We start from the raw sequence: 17,583 nt of genomic DNA on the forward strand, positions 1-17,583 counted from the left end.
GCTCAATGCCACAAGCCACGGAAGGAATTGGGATTCTTCTACTAATTATTTGTTCCAGCATAGACCTTCAAACACAGTCTTCAAAAGAACATTCTACTGGCTGGAATGGAAAAGAAGCTGCAGCTCTAATTCTAACTTGTATGTGTGTATGTGACTTCACTTCCTTGAAAGTGTCCGGCTTACAGACATACTACTTCCTGATCAGGTGTCGTACCCCAGCACCTTTGAACAAATACACACTGTCATATCAGTGTTGTTTTAAAGCTCCGAAGTCCTGCAAGTCTAAGGTTCATATTACTTGTTTTACATAGCAGGAACTTGTTTTTCAGGACGTGAGTAAAAAAAAGGAAACTCAAAAAGGTAGGATATTTAATCTTGGAAATGACTATACAGGAATAACCTAACTTTCTAGGATCCAGTTAAAGAAACAGTGTGTAACAGCAGCATATAAATGTTTTGGGGCTTTTAGTGTAAACTGTGTGCTCACAAAATCTAATATAGTTAAATTGCATGCTTTGGTGAGTGAGAGGCACAGGGAGTGGTTAATGCAAGCAAAGTCACTTATTAATCAGTGGAAGCCGTTCTGTGCTCATACAACAAAATGTAACAGTTATCTTTGAAAACGGTTCAAAAGTCCCTGCAAAGTGATGCAAAATGTCTGTAATTTCACACATCCCTTAACAATCTAAATTTCAACAAATGGTTGTAAAGAAAAAAATCAACTCGTGCAAACAGAATAAGCAGGCTTCAAAATGTTGAAAAATCAGGAGTCTAGACACGTTGGGTATGTCCACTGAATGTTCCTTAACATGCCCCTCATCACAACGTTGAATAGTCACTTAAATACATTAGTATTTAAGGTTGTGACTACAGATCTCTGTATAGCATCTTTGTACTGCAGTCACTTAGGTATCTGCTTAAAGCCTCCGGTGACGGGAATAGAGGTCATGGGGTTGTCAGTGTTTTCTATGCTGCATATAGAGCTTGTAGGTACAAGATAGAATATAGGGTAAAAGGTTTTCGAATACAATGAACCAGCCGATCTGTCCAATATGTCACTGCCTCGGTGTTTTGCCCCGGTGTGGCACAGTACACAGCGGCAGGCAGACATTACTCAGCCTATGGATCACACTATGGATATTTGAGCATATATTTCCTGCTAGTAATAAATCGCTTAATGCTTGGAATTATAACATATTATTGAAACCCAACTGAAAGGTATAGGTATTTTCCGGGTTACAAACAAGTTCCGTTCCTACGCTGGCAACGTAACCGGGACTTCCACTTATATCAGAATTGACACTTTAAGTACCCCTCAACAGGGCCGTGTAGAGACTGGTGGAGGGGCAGGTGCTCATGGTTCAAAAGGGGCACATGAACAGGCATTTAATACACCTGACAACAACATAACTTCCAGTTTAACCATGCAGCTTTACAGTATAAGTGGCCGTGACTGTGACATACTTTAATTCAGAGGCGGGGATGGTGAATAGAAATCAACACTGTCATCATGACTTTCTGGCTGTGACTCAGTTGGTCTTTGCCTCTTTTCATCCTTCAACCTCTACATCAAAACTTCAACAAATCACATCAGATGGTCACTGAGTCACCATCATTATTATCCATATTTGACTAATCTAGCACCTAATAATTACATAAAATGTTATAGAAAAATAATATTGTTATTGTGTTTATGATTGTTGTATTTTATACCTGAGTATCCTTGCAAACTGTGTTATTCCTGCCAATTGTGCTATTCACCTAGCTGTTCTCCAACTCTTTTTTTTTTTTTTTTTTTTTAAATCACTTAACCTCCTTTTCCTAAGATGCATGTCTACATAATCAAATATAAATCTTAAATTTAAAAAATCTGACTCCAGGTGGGTTTTATCTTTAAAGGTTTCTTAATTTCTTTCTCCCTCAATAACTATGGAGGTAGATTTGTGTCCTTATTAGTCAATGAAAAAAAAGTTGCTTCAATCAAAATGTACATTTTCAATCAAAAAAGTCACTTCAATTAAAAAAAATGTGTTTGAATGCAAAAATAAATTTGAGACATAAAAAGCATTTCAAAACTATTTTTCTTTGAAATATTTTTTTTGATTGAAACAACATTTTTTTGCATCTGGGCCACATTTTGGCTAGGACATTTGTGTGTGTTTTTTTTTTTTTTCAATCAAAAACTAAGTTGCTTTAAACAAAAAAAAATATTTTCAAAAGAAAAATTACTTCAATTCAAAAATTCAATCATCAAAAAAGTTTGTGCATGCGTCAATCATCGTTTAACTAAGTGAGCAGCTTGAGAGGATTTGAGTATAGACTCACTATGAAGCATTTAATAAATCCAAGCATTTTCCTACTACTTTATTCTTGTTTAAAAATAATTCGGTGGGACAGTAACATGTTTAAAACTTATCATAATTATTACATTTTTAGGTGCTTGAAAACATATATATTCCTTTTTTTAAAATTATTATACTTTGGGAGTAAAAAGTGAAAAAACATGTCTTATACAGTATGTATCGCTTCCCAATGCTAAATCTGAATAAATACATTGAACAAGCACAAAAAAAGGGGGGAAAAAATTGTTGGGGGGGGGGGGGGGTTGGGGATGTTGCTACTTCGCGGCCGTTAGCTCAAGGCCCAGCTGAATATAACGCGCCGGTGTTGTGCCGAAAAATAGCCGCCCTGCGTGAAATGTCCCCCCTGACGGGAACGCTTATTTATAACGCTTTATTGAGCGTTTATTTTATTTATTTGCTTATTTATTTTATTATTGAGCGCCCACACGTCACTCGTACAAACAGCTTTTTCTTACCAATCGATGGACATGGAAATGATTTTCTTGTACCGTGAATATGTATTATTTTACTCTGCTTGGACTAATAAATGTCATACCTTTGTGATTGTCATTGGGATATGGTCGTGAAAACCTGTAGACTAATACATTTCTGTTCAAAGACGGTTATGTGGCCCAGTCCACGATTTGTTACTAAAATACAGTACTAGTATTTTGTGTAATTTATTTATTTAAAACTGATTTTACAGTCGTAAATCCATTACTGTAATGCGTTCATGAAAACATTTCATGTTTTCACCTCAATAAAGCGTAATAAATTAGCGTTCCTGTCAGGGGGGACATTCCACGCGGGGGGGGGGGGGGGGGGGGGGGGGGGCATTTTTTGACACAACACCGGCAGACGGCGGGCTCAATGCCTGCCGCTTAATTAGACTCAACACGGGAAACCTTTTACCCGCGGCTGCCGGTGCCACCTGCCTCGCACAGACCAAGCACTCGCCGATCTGACACCTTGCTATAGACCCTACTCACGTGACGTCACAGCCACGCCCCCGCGCCATGTTGTCCGTATACTCGTTATGTTAATGCATTAGCGCTTCGGAAATTCCTCCTATTATGGCGTGTTTTTCTGCTTGTTAACATGAATAATCAAAATGGTGAAGTCGTGTGTAGCAGTCGGTTGCAAAAACAGAGAAGATAGATGGAGAGACTTGAAGTTTTACCGTATTCCGAGAGACCCGGAGAGGAGAGCGAGATTGACTGCTGCAATTTGACGACAAAACTGGGCTCCAAACGACTACCACAGATTATGTAGTAGTCATTTTATATCTGGTAAGATGCATTTAATATATATTTAGAGGGTTTTGGGCTGACAACCACAATTAAGATCATTGCTAGGCTAATCGCCGACAACATACACTCAGACGTTGTGAATGAACTACCTGAAAATATATAATTATAAGGGGATAATAAGACAGTTGTCATACAATTAATTTACAATTTCACTATTGAGGTCAAAAGCCAAAAAATAAATTCAACTAGGGACAATCTGGAGTAGTGCTATCGCATTTCATATTTATTACATATTATATATGTATGTAGTGAGAGTGCTATCGCTAAACCATATAAACATTAAAAGCCCTAGCTCCATTGACAAATGACATGAAATACATTAGACTTGACAGTGGATGTTAGCAAGAACAAAAGATTTTGAATTGAACATTTCGTAACTCACCTTCCCGAGCACAAGATAAATTCCTGCCGAATTTTCGTGTACGAGGACCTGTTTCGCCCAACCAGCAACGTAGCATTTATAAGCCTCCAAGCTCTTAAAGTTTTTCAAACTTTCGTGAGAATAGGCTGATTTTGTGTGGACAAGATAGTTGTAAATATCAGGGTCAGGCAAAGACGGCGAAGACAGCGGGTCGAAAAACATCGATTTAGGCATCAAATATGGATCTGGTGAACGGATAAACTGAAGCTTTTCCACATAACGCCTTTTATGCAACGCATCCAATGAGTTTACGGCGTCAGATAACACCGGGGCTTCCATGAATTGCTCTATAACTTGCAAGACTAATTGAAAACAATGAGAATAGGTCTAAAAAATAGGTACAATATGGCGGCCGGATACAGCGACACGTCATTTTGTGACGTAGGTGAGTAGGGTCTATTGGGTTGCCCGCCACGAGAGTTGCGACGCGAAAGCGATCAGCGGCCGGCCTCCGCGCTGGGGCGGGGGTGTGACATTGGGGTCCCAACTGAGTGCCGCGATGGGACGCGGAAGCCATGTTATTACTCCCCGCTCCAGCGCGGAAGCCGGTGGGGTTGTAGGCGATTGGCCCGACATTTGCCGGGCGAGCAAACGAGTGAGCGTGCAGGGGGGAGATGGTGGGGGGAGGGGGTTTATTAGCGGCACGCAGACGGTTTTTTATTTTGTTTTCTTTTTTTTTTAAAGGTGTTTTCCGTGTTCAAGTAAAGTACTCGGTGGTGTGCCTGCACACACATACGTACAAAAAAAGAAGCCCAGTAAAAGGGGCACTTTGGGCATGTAGGGGCAGGTGCTCAAGCACCCTCCGCCCCCCCGCGCACGTGCCTGCCCCTCAATACCTTCTAAATCTTAAAATAACTCATACGTCATTGTACTGTCCTCACGAAGACGCTGGATTTAAGTCCTAGCTAGACAGCGAACTAAACTGTAATCACTCACTTGGCTGCGCGACTTCTTCGTGGGAGCAAATGCCCCCTTCCTAATGTGTGCACGTGCGCTCTTCTCCTTGTGCACAAATACGTCCTTCATCGTGTGTACATGCTTTCTTACTCGCGGGAGGAAGTACTAACTGCTCTACGCTTACTGCGCCAAAATAAAATCATGCATCACAAAACAAAAGTCAACATTATCATCAAATGTAAATACACGACGATCAGAGACAAAATGGCGGAAGAGACTCGGGTGTTGTAAATTCGAAATCACGTAAGTCGGCTACGTTGTAATGCTGACACTACCTGTATTTGCATATTTTGAGCAACTACCTTCAAACATATATGCATTTTTAAACAAATCTCTGAATTCACTTTCCACGATTTTTTAAAATTCTTAATAGCCGAGCATTTAACATTTTGGTTCAGAGCAAGAGCTCGAATAACCACGTGCAGCTGGAGCTAATAGAAAATTGACCCAACCAGTGTGGTAATCCAGTAACTTTTACTGTAAATAAGTACAGCTTCCAGTTTTTGTGTATGATCCTTGGGAACATGCTTTTTTGATGGCAACCTAGGATTAAGTGTAATTTTCAGAATTCCACCAAATCAGCTCCAGTAGGTGGCAGAGGCATCTCTCGTTTTTACCATGGTGTCAGACTTTTTGCATTAAGCAAAACTATACGAAGAGAGTAAACAAACCTCGAAGAGACAACTTTATGTACAGAGATGAAAAGAAAGACTGCAAAAGACAGAGATAATGATACAAAAGTTGCTGAAATGCTAAGAAGACGAAATATGACAAAGCGTATGCAGTACACATCTTACTGTGGAAAAAAAGGTTTTTGTTTTTATATTGGGCAAATTGATGCACTTTTCTGTTAATGATTAACATTACGTTAATAAGATCATTCATTCATCACGCGGGAGGTCTCAAAATGTTTTCTTCCTTTTTGGGGGGGGGGGGGGTGGTTGTGAAAGAAAATAATTAAGAAACCTTGCTTTATTGTGACAGTGTGAAAATATTTTTTTAGGAGTCTGAGAGCAATAATGAAAGTTCAGTGCACCGATTTTCCTTCATCTGAAAGGCGTTTGAAAGGGTCACCCCTCATATTCAAAGTGGCAAACAACAAAAAAAACCTTTTTATTCAGCACAAATCCCATCATTCACTCCCATTTAACAAGAGTAAATGCTGTCTCCAAAATATAATGATGCAAGAGTACGCAAGGCTGTCTGACTTGACAAATGATTTTCAATTCCGACTTTCCAAGTTTTTTTTCTCATCATGAGAATGTTCGCATTTTAGGTTCAAATCTGTGAATACTGTAAATGGATAGTGAACACGCAAAACACACACACACACTTTTGTCAAATATAGTCAAACTGATGCTGCTTCTGTTTCATAGGTCAAATGAAGTTTGTGAACTTGCACATCCCATCATTCAGTAATCATGTCTTCGACAACCAAAGGTGGGTTTAGTCAAGTAATAATGGTTTTTCCACGTGCCATGAGTTCAAATGATCCAGTTTGACTTTTGGTTTTGTAAACAAAACTGCTGCTAGTCAAATGTGTTCTGAATTCAGAATGTACCCCAGGTTTAGCATGAAATTAATTCTGTGAATAAGTGCCAAATAATTGTACAGTGTATCACAAAAGTGAGTACACCCCTCGCATTTCTGCAGATATTTAAGTATATCTTTTTATGGGACAACATTTATGGGACAACACTGACAAAATGAAACTTTGACACAATGAAAAGTAGTCTGTGTGCAGCTTATATAATAATTTATTTTTCCCTCAAAATAACTCAAAATATAGCCATTAATATCTAATCCCCTGGCAACAAAAGTGAGTACACCCCTTAGAAACTACATCCCTAAATGTCCAAATTGAGTACTGCTTGTCATTTTCCCTCCAAAATGTCATGTGACTCGTTAGTGTTACTAGGTCCAGGTGTGCATAGGGAGCAGGTGTGTTCAAATTTGTAGTGCAGCTCTCACACTCTCTCATACTGGTCACTCAAAGTTCCAACATGGCACCACATGGCAAGGAACTCACTGAGGATCTTATAAGACGTATTGTTGTGCTACATGAAGATAGCAAAGGCTACAAGAAGATTGCCATCACCCTGAAACTGAGCCGCAGCACAGTGGCTAAGATCATCCAGCATTATAAAATAGCAGGGTCCACTCAAAACAGGCCTCGGGTTGGTCGTCCAAAGAAGCTGAGCGCACGTGCCGAGCGTCACATCCAAATGCTTTCTTTGAAAGATCTTCACAGGAGTGCTGTCAGCATTGCTGCAGAGATTGAAGAGGTGTGGGTTCAGCCTGTTAGTCTTCAGACCATACGCCACACTCTACATCAAATTGGTGTTCATGGCTGTCACCCCAGAAGGAAACCTCTTCTGAAGACGGTACACAAGAAAGCCTGCAGAGAGTTTGCTGAACACATGACAACAAAGCACATAGATTACTGGAACCATGTCCAATGGTCTGATGAGACAAAGATTATTTTGTTGGTTCCGATGGTCTCAAGCACGTGTGGCGGCGACCAGGTGAGGAGTACAAACATAAGTGTGTCCTGCCTACAGTCAAGCATTGTGGTGGGAATGTCATGGTTTTGGGCTGCATCAGTGCTGCATGTGTTGGAGAGTTACATTACATTGAGGGAAACATGAACTCCAACATGTACTGTGAAATACTGCAGCAGAGCATGATCCCCCCCCCCCCCCCCCCCCCAACCTCCGTGAGTCATCACCTTATCGTGGTGGAGGGGTTTGCATGTCTCAATGATCCTAGGAGCTATGTTGTCTGGGGCTTTAAGCCTCTGGTAGTGTCACCCATGGCAAACAGGTCCGAGGTGAGGGTCCAGACAAAGTATGGCTCAAAAAGACCCCTTATGATAAATAATATAAATGCACTCGAGTTTCCCTTGCCCGGACGCGGGTTACCGGGGCCCCCCTCTGGAGCCAGGCCTGGAGGTGGGGCTTGAAGGCAAGTGTCTGGTGGCCGGGCCTGTCCCCATGGCGCCCGGCCGGGCACAGTCTGAAAAGGCAACGTGGGTTCCCCTTCCATTCCGCCTTTAGGTGGGGGGACAGGTTCTCCTGGGGGACTTCAACACTCACGTGGGCAATGACAGTGAGACCTGGAGGGGCATGATTGGGATGAACAACCCCCCCCACCCCCGATCAGAACCCGAGTGGTGTTCTGGTATTGGACTTCTGTGCTCGTCACGGTTTGTCCATAACGAACACCATGTTCAAACATAGGGGTATCCATATGTGCACTTGGCACCAGGACACCCTAGGCCGCAGTTCAATGATCGACTTTTTAATCGTGTCATCGGACTTGCAACCACATGTTTTGGACACTCGGGTGAAGAGAGGAGCGGAGCTGTCAACTGATCGCCACCTGGTGGTGTGTTGGCTCCGATGGCAGGGGGAGATGCTGGTCAGACCTGGCAGGCCCAAACGTATTGTGAGGGTCTGCTGAGAACGTCTGGCAGAATCCCCTGACAGAAAGACTTTCAACACCCACCTCCCACAGAACTTCTCCCTTATCCCGGGGCAGGTGGGGGACATTGAGTTCGAGTGGGCCATGTTCCGCACCTCCATTGTTGAGGGGGCCGGATCGGAGCTGTGGCCGTAAGGTGGTTGGTGCCTGTCGTGGCGGCAATCCCCGAACCCGCTGGTGGACACCAGCGGTAAGGGATGCCGTCAAGCTGAATAAGGAGGCCTATCGGGCCTTTTTGGCCTATGGGACTCCGGAGGCAGTAGACACGTTCCGACTGCCCAAGCTGACTGCGGCTTCGGCGGTCGCCGAGCCAAAAATTCAAACATGGGAGGAGTTCGGCGAGGCCATGGAAAACAACTTCACGACGGCTTCGACGAAATTCTGGTCCAACGTGCAGCGTCTGAGGAGAGGAAAGCAGTGCACCATTAACACTGTGTATAGTGAAGATGGTGTACTGCTGACCTCGACTCAGGACGTCGTGAGTCAGTGAGGAGAATACTTCGAGGCCCTCATCAATTCCACCGACATGCCTTCCTTTGAGGAAGCAGAGTCTGGGGTCTCCGAGGTGGGCTCTCCGATCTCTGGTGTTGAAGTCACTGAGGCGGTTGGAAAGCCCCTCGGTGGCAATGCCCCGGGGGTAGATGAGATCCGCCCGGAGTTTCTAAAGGCTCTGGATGTTGTGGGTCTGTCGTGGCTGACACGCCTCTACAACATCGCGTGGACATCGGGGACAGTGCCTCTGGATTGGCAGACCGGGGTGGCGGTCCCCCTTTTTAAGATGGGGGACCGAAGAGTGTGTTCCAATTATAGAGGGATCACACTCCTCAGCCTCCCTGGTAAAGTCTATTCAGGGGTGCTGGAGAGAAGAGTCCACCGAGAAGTCGAATCTCGGATTCAGGAGGAGCAGTGTGATTTTCATCCGTGGAACAGTGGACCAGCTCTACACCCTCGGCAGGGTCCTCTAGGGTGCATGGGAGTTCGCCCAACCAGTCTACATGTGTTTTGTGGATCTGGAGAAGACGTTCGACCATGTGCCTCGGGGAGTCCTGTGGGTGGGTGCTCCGGGAGTAAGGGGTACCGAGCCCCTAGGTAAGGGCTGTTTGGTCCCTGTACGATTGGTGTCAGATTTCGGTCCGCATTGCAAGCAGTAAGTCAAATTCGCTCCCAGTGAGGGTTGGACTCCACCAAGGCTGCCCTTTACCTCCGATTCTGTTCATAATTTTTATGGACAGAATTTCTAGGCGCAGCCAAAGCGTTGAGGGGGTCCGGTTTGCTGACCTCAGCATTGAATCTCTGCTTTTTGCAGATGATGTGTTGCTGTTGGCTTCATCAAGCCGTGACCTCCAACTCTCACTGGAGCGGTTCACAGCTGAGTGTGAAGCGGTTGGGATGAAGATCAGCACCTCCAAATCCGAGACCATGGTCCTCAGTCGGAAAAGGGTGGAGTGCCCTCTCCAGGTCGGGGATGAGATTGGGATGAGTCTGCCCCAAGTGGAGGAGTTCAAATATCTTGGGGTCTTGTTCACGAGTGAGGGTAGGAGGGAACGGGAGGTTGACAGGAAGATCGGTGCAGCGTCTGCTGTAATGCGAACTCTGCACTGGTCCGTAATGGTGAAGAAGAAGCTGAGCTGAAAGGCAAAGCTTTCGATTTACCAGTCAGTCTACGTTCCTATCCTCACCTATGGACACGAGCTGTGGGTCGTGACCGAAAGAACAAGATCCCGGATACAAGGGGCCGAAATAAGTTTCCTCCGCATGGTGCCTGGGCTCTCCCTTAGAGATAGGGTGAGAAGCTCGGTCATCTGGGAGGGTCTCGGCGTCAAGCCGCTACTCCTCCGTATAGAGAGGAGCCAGCTGAGGTGGCTCCAGCATCTGGTTCGGATGCCCCCTGGACACCTCTCCGGAGAGGTGTTCCGGGCATGTCCCACCAGTGGGAGGCCCCGGGAACAACCCAGGACACGCTGGAGAGACTATGTCTTTCGGCTGGCCTGGGAACGCCTTGGGATCCCACTGGAGGAGCTGGTTGAAGTGGCTGGGGACAGAGAAGTCTGGGCTTCCCTGTCAAAGCAGCTGCCCCCACGACCCGACCCCGGAACAAGTGGAAGATGATGGATGGATGGAGTCGCTGGGCAGTGTTCCAGCATGACAATGACTCCAAACACACCTCCAAGATGACCACTGCTTTACTGAAGAGGCTGAGGGTAAAGGTGATGGACTGGCCAAGCATGTCTCCAGACTTGAACCCCAAATATCTCTGTCCACTGTCTCAAATATTCGACAGCTCGTCGTCATGGAGAAGCATGGAAGAGCATTCCAGTGGCAACCTGTGAAGCTCTGGTCAACTCCATGCCCAGTAGAGTAAAGGCAGTTCTGGATAATAGTGGTGGCCACACAAAATGTTGACAGTTGACATGTTGTATGTTAATATCAACTTTCACTAAGGGGCGTACTCACTTTTGTTGCCAGGGGTTTAGATATTAATGGCTATATCTTGAGTTATTTTGATGGGAAAATAAATTAAGTATTATATAAGCTGCACCCAGACTACTTTTCATTGTGTCGAAGTGTCTTTTTGTCAGTGTTGTCCCATGAAAAGATACACTTAAATATCAGCAGAAATGTGAGGGGTGTATTCACTTTTGTGATACACTGTAATTCAGGGTGGGTGACATTTCAGTGGTAACTCAGAGTTTAAGAAAAAACATGCATAAGAAAAGCATTACTTCAATTTTCTAAATCTGTTTCTAGATGACATTTTTGCATATGCACTTTCCAAGACTCTGACCAAAGTTTCATCGCCTGCAACTGTCGGACTCTACTCTTCATGTGGGAGTAGAATTAGAAGAATCCTTGAAAAGATGGAAGGTACTGTATGTTCAATTGCTTACGAATGATGTTTGCCTGGAATGCTTAAAGATTATATGCATTATTTCAAGCAATAGACAACACTCTGTATAGATATCTTCATGGGAAAGAAGGTTGCACAAAATATTTACATATATAAATTGCACATTTCTTGGACCTATTTAAGTTAAATCAATTTTATTTGATTTTGTTAAAAAAAAATCTGTGTAACCATATCTGTGAATTGGGCCTGGCGATCTATTAACAACAATACATTAGATAAATTTGTGTGGGTGTGATGTAGTATTTTCTTATCACTTGGAATGTGCACCAGGAAGTTCCTGCTGCGTCTCTTATGGCCCATTTACACACAGGCACACACAAATGAAAGCTTTTGTTGTGACAGATAATCAATAAACAATGTTTGTCCTTAGTTCAGTTCGAAAAAGGTTCCATTGTTTTTTTCCCGGAACAGCTGAAATGACATTAAATATATATATATATTTTTTTAAATAAAAAAGCTTAATATGTTATGATTTATAATTATAGGACATTTTTACTTGTAGCCTACGTATCATTAAGATACTGCTCCTATTTGCATATGCAATTTTCTTCTCCTTTTCTTTTCTCTTAGACTGTCAGCATGATACCTCATTATATGATGGACATTTTGACCTAAATATATATATAGACATATACAGTACTATATTAAAACACCACTATATTCAACATGTAGATTGATAAATCCATGGATGGGTACACGTGCAGCTTGATGGGCAGAGTGATTCATTCATTTTTTTAATAATGTATCAAACCATTATCACTCAGAAGAAAAAAAAATGTCACCATAGCATCCAGACTGATTACTAACAAGTGTCTTCTCTGGCCAAGTGGCATTTGTATTCGAGAAATTATATTAAGTTACCAGTTGAACCAGCTCATTTTTTCCCACCACTTTTTGTCACTTCAGTGTACATGTCGCAGGAAGCGTTGAGGATTGAAGGGAACTACAAAGGGAAACATCAGCCTCGTTCAGTTAAACCTTCACTTTCTGGCATGTTAATGCTAGTTTGGCGGTTGCTATTCCACAAGCCCATTTGGACCCATGAGAATCAGGACCATCATAATGTCCGTTTCATCAATGTGAATTTCAGTGCCTGGCACTTTGCAGGCAGTGACCTGCTGTGGGCCGGGCTTGCCATACGACTCTTTCAAGCAATGCAAATACATTTTGGGAAATTACAGTTTGTGTTATACCAGGTGGCCCAACATGATGTCGACGATGAAATTAAAAAGAAGGTTTGTGACTTAATTTGTCAATTAAATACAATAAAATGCAATTCATTTAATTATTAAAATAAAATAATAAAAACACTTCAAAGCTCTCTGTACAAATTTTCTTTGGTTCTTTACTACATATTTATGACACATAACTCATTTATCATTTGTCCTTTTTTGTTTTTTTATTACCCATCAGATAGTGGTGGATGGCCCTCATCACTGGAGGTCAAAGAGGATTTGTTGTTGTCCTCTGTGGTTTCTCGTCCTGCTCAGTCTACTGGTACCAATAATAATCCTAACTTACATTTTAATGGTTGAACTACCAAAACATGTGGGAAAAGCAACAGCAAAAGTCAATGGAACAACCAGCCACGTCAGTGTACTGGAAGGCCTGATCATAGCTTCATTTGGAGTTCCAGCTGCCAACGCACTAAGGTTTGTCTTCCTGATAGGCAAAAACCTTATTTTCAACCAAGAGCTCAACATAAAAAAAGCCATGGACAACGAGCGGGTCAGCAGCAAGCTGGGTTTCATGAATGATGTGAGGAAAGAAATGTGGCTTTTGTCTCGCTTTGTCGAGTTCATGGAGGTGTTTGAGAGGAGAAGAATCAGAGTGGTATTAAGAATCACCAATCTTGATCGCTGCTCACCCCCAAAAATTGTTGCCGTTTTAGACGCTATCAATATTCTCCTGTCAGATGAAGACAGCCCATTTATTTCAGTTCTGGCTATAGACCCAGATATTATCATACAGAAGGTCAACTCTGCAGATAGCTGCTTTTGCAAAGAAGACAGGGCTTATGCGCTGTTAAACCGTATTGTTACTCTGTCCTTCAGCGTTCCACCTCTTTGTGAAGATTCAAAGCTCAGTTTATTTCACCGCTTGGCTAGCAATTCAAAATACCTTGAAGACGGAAGCATGGGTGAAGATAAACATATAACTGCAGGCATTAAAAAAACCTCTTTGTCAGATTTATCTTCAGTGGTTTTATTTGAGACAAATGAGGGAATTCCACTAATGGATAAAACAGTTGAACTCAATGTAACGGATGCAGAAATTGAAAATTGGGTTAAAAACACCCTTGCCACCAATGAAAGAAAGTTAAATGAGTACATTTTAGATGACTCTATGTCAATGAGAAGAGTGATCAACTCTATTCGAGTCACTGTCATTATTATGAAGGCCTTAAAGACAGAGCTCCCTCAACCTGACCTCATAGCATCCTGGGTGGTTCTGGCCAATCACTGGCCCTGCAGACTCAGTTGGATCATCCAATGTGTGGAGGATGCTCAGCAGAGAGACTATATTGATCGTAACGAGCAGTCTGAATCTGATGATTCCAAGAGCTTGTGGAAGGTTTTCTCTGAGTCAAGGGCAGAGCTTTACGTGATGCGTGCTCAGATTGAAGACCTACTTGAACAGGACGGAGACCCTGAAATGTTTGAGAGATTCCTAAAGGTAGACTTCCACTTCACAATTAAAGATTTGAAGGCACTCAACATGGTCACCGTGAACCTAAACCATTCAATTAAGAAAGAGTTGGCTCTGATAAGAGGTACATCCAGGCTGAAGAATTCTGGATGGATGAGGACCTTTGCTCCTTTGCCAGTCACAGCGCTAATCAATATGGATTCAGAGGATATTTGTAAAGAGGTAAGAAATATTCAAGTGGTGACCCCAACGGCTGTGATTACATTTTCGTACTCTACTACTCGGTACGTTTGGACAAATTTAATTGCCATTATACCATATTTCGTCCATATTCATTCAGTGTTTGCGCAAAGCCTGCCCAGTACAAACATTAATACCGATTCTGATTCCTAAAGGAATATTCACTTTCCAACCAGCTGTACACAGAAAATGTTTCAATCTCATGCAGACATCATTTAAAGAATGATTCAAAACATTTTGCCCACCTTGACAGAAGGTCAAAATATTCAGTTCTCTGTATAATACAGTTTACTAGATCACTGCCGCGTACCAGAGTTGAAGCAGATTAAACAAAAACACTATAAACCATTGAACAGTTTGTTATGTACATAGTCAGTGATGCAATTTATCATTTAAGGTAATGAAAACTATATGACACAATAAACTCTGTTGACTGCAGATGACAACACTTATTTTATGCTGTGGTATTTTTACCATTTAACCTTGTAAACTTGTAATAAATTTACTGGCCTTATTTACTATTACCATACACAATAGCCATTTAATAGAAGTAAACTGTAGAGTGCATGTAGTGTACAGTGAAAAATAGAATTGTAATTTTTACTTTGTACCATTTTCAATAACCAAAATGGTTAAATACTTGTAGGAAGACCAACTTTCTGGCACGACAGATGTTCTACAGTGATTTGAGTTCCGGAAACGTATGAGTAACCTAAGTCTCTAATGAACTGTGTTTTTTCCTAGCTGGAAAATATGGAATATCCAAGAAAATACGCTGGTATTGTAAAAAGCAATCACATCACTGGCTCAGCTCTGGTATTTGGAGACCCAGACGATATTAAGAAACTACTGAACATGACCTTTGGAGAATGGACAACTTTCAGACTTCGCTTCCTGGGATTACCACTACATCTGCAGCTACAACCCAAGAATGTGCATAACCTTCAAAGGCACCCATCTAGACTTCACCTATATGGTTCTCATCACTCCTTATCAAAACACCATTCAACTGTTAGCTAGTAAGCCGGCACTCATACCCCTAAAATATTTCCCAGGATATACAGTATCTAACAAAATACGCAGTTTATATTACTCTAGGGTAGTATCACATTCCATGCACTTTACTACTCAAAAGTACACAGTTTAGTACCTTGTCTAAAAAAAATGTGTATGCTTCACTTGTACTGAAAATCCATATCTCAGGACATTGGTGATCTGAGTAAATGTGGTTAGAGGTTAGGTTTGTCAGTTGCCACGTTTACATGGAGCCAAATATTCCAATTACAATCGGAATATTTGTTCAAACCGAATAAATGTGTTCCATATAAACACCTCATTCGGAATGAACAGGCCCAAACCGAATGGAATTTCATTCCGTTTCACAGGGGTGGAATATTCCTTTTCCCAAACCGATTAGAAGTAAAATTATATCATGTAAACAGGGAAGCGGAATGGTGTCTGGTTGCGTTCTTTCTGCACATGCGCCGTACTGACGTGGTGACGTCACTTGGTGACGTAAGTAACGTCACTTGCAACATGGCTTCCAAGTACACGCACAGCGCACCCACACAACTTTTAAAATGAACGGCGTGTCATTCTGAAGTTTTGTTTCCACTCGAAAAGTTAAAACAGCAGCTGATCTGACGATCGATCTCCATGTTTTGCAACGTGACGCTTTGTTTTGATTAATCTGCGCATGTCAGACGGCAGTTGTCAAACGTCCTTTCGGAATAAAGGCAGTCACATGTAAACGCTGGATCGGAAAAGATGAAGTGACATGCAAACAGCTGATGTGAAATTTCCATTCGGAATGATTTGAATCGGTATGAATAAAAGTCAGCATGTAAACGTGGCTAGTGTTACTTTATTGTGGACAAAAAAAACAAAAAAAAAAACACTCTTCAATGTGTGTAGTTCAATTGATATGGATCGTGACAGTAATATTTCCTGGACTGATTACACCGGTCTACAAGGAAAATACTTCCTGGATAAAAAGTAGTGAGACTACTAAATTTGGCTCGCTAAAAAAGAAAAATTACGTCTAACGTGTCAATTGGCTATGGTTTTTGAGATACAGTGTCCAGCTGAAATGTTAATATCCAAGCAATTTAGACGAAAATGGCTATTCAGGAAATGGAAATGGGCATATCTGGTTGAACATATGCACCTGAAAAAAAACTGACTACCATTTCAGAATATAATTGTGTTGGCAAGGGCTTTGTTATAGTATGTTGTTTTCAATTGTATTGCATATATCTTGGTGTTTTGAAAGTGGACAAAATGCATTGATGTAGACACATTTCATTAGCAGTGGCACACATTGATATATCCATCTCATGTCAAATGAGAGCGTCTTGTAAAACTTGTATTATATAATTACACTAATGCATCTTTAGAATCATTAACATTAAATATCTTGACTACATTAGCCAACCAGCGCTATATATAAAATAATGTAATATTTATAAATACAGTGGTGCAAATAAGTATTTAGTCAACCACTAATTGTGCAAGTTCTCCCACTTCAAAATATTAGAGAGGCCTGTAATTGTCAACATGGGTAAACATCAACCATGAGAGACAGAATGTGGAAAAAAAAAAATCACATTGTTTGATTTTTAAAGAATTTATTTGCAAATCATGGTGGAAAATAAGTATTTGGTCAATACCAAAAGTTAAACTCAATACTTTGTTATGTACCCTTTTTTTGGAAATAACGGAGGCCAAACGTTTTCTGTAACTCTTCACAAGCTTTTCACACACTGTTGCTGGTATTTTGGCCCATTCCTCCATGCAGATCTCCTCTAGAGCAGTGATGTTTTGGGGCTGTCGTTGGGCAACACGGACTTTCAACTCCCTCCACAGATTTTCTATGGGGTTGAGATCTGGAGACTGGCTAGGCCACTCCAGGACCTTGAAATGCTTCTTACGAAGCCACTCCTTTTTTGCCCTTGCTCTGTGTTTGGGATCATTGTCATGCTGAAAGACCCAGCCACGTTTCATCTTCAATGCACTTCCTGATGAAAGGGGATTTTCACTCAAAATCTCTTGATACATGGCCCCAATCATTCTTTCCTTTACACAGATCAGTCGTCCAGGTCCCTTTGCAGAAAAACAGCCCCAAAGCATGATGTTTCCACCCCCGTGCTTCACAGTGGGCATGGTGTTCTTCGGATGCAATTCAGTATTCTTTCTCCTCCAAACACAAGAACCTGTGTTTCTACCAAAAAGTTCTATTTTGCTTTCATCTGACCATAAAACATTCTCCCAGTC

The 17,583-nt window shown here is 42.1% G+C and overlaps 1 protein-coding gene across 1 annotated transcript; it reads left to right on the forward strand.

Moving 5' to 3' along the window:
• The first annotated feature begins 222 nt into the window (after nt 1-222).
• nkpd1 (NTPase, KAP family P-loop domain containing 1) lies at nt 223-15,807 on the forward strand. The gene is made up of 6 exons (XM_057848898.1): nt 223-360; nt 6,407-6,470; nt 11,262-11,378; nt 12,328-12,656; nt 12,835-14,292; nt 15,055-15,807. The coding sequence occupies exons 2-6, from the start codon at nt 6,452-6,454 to the stop codon at nt 15,328-15,330; spliced, it is 2,199 nt and encodes a 732-aa protein (XP_057704881.1). The 5' UTR covers nt 223-360; nt 6,407-6,451; the 3' UTR covers nt 15,331-15,807.
• The last annotated feature ends 1,776 nt before the right edge of the window (nt 15,808-17,583 follow it).

Source organism: Corythoichthys intestinalis, chromosome 1, assembly GCF_030265065.1.
Source record: "Corythoichthys intestinalis isolate RoL2023-P3 chromosome 1, ASM3026506v1, whole genome shotgun sequence".
Classification (NCBI taxonomy): Eukaryota; Metazoa; Chordata; class Actinopteri; order Syngnathiformes; family Syngnathidae; genus Corythoichthys; species Corythoichthys intestinalis.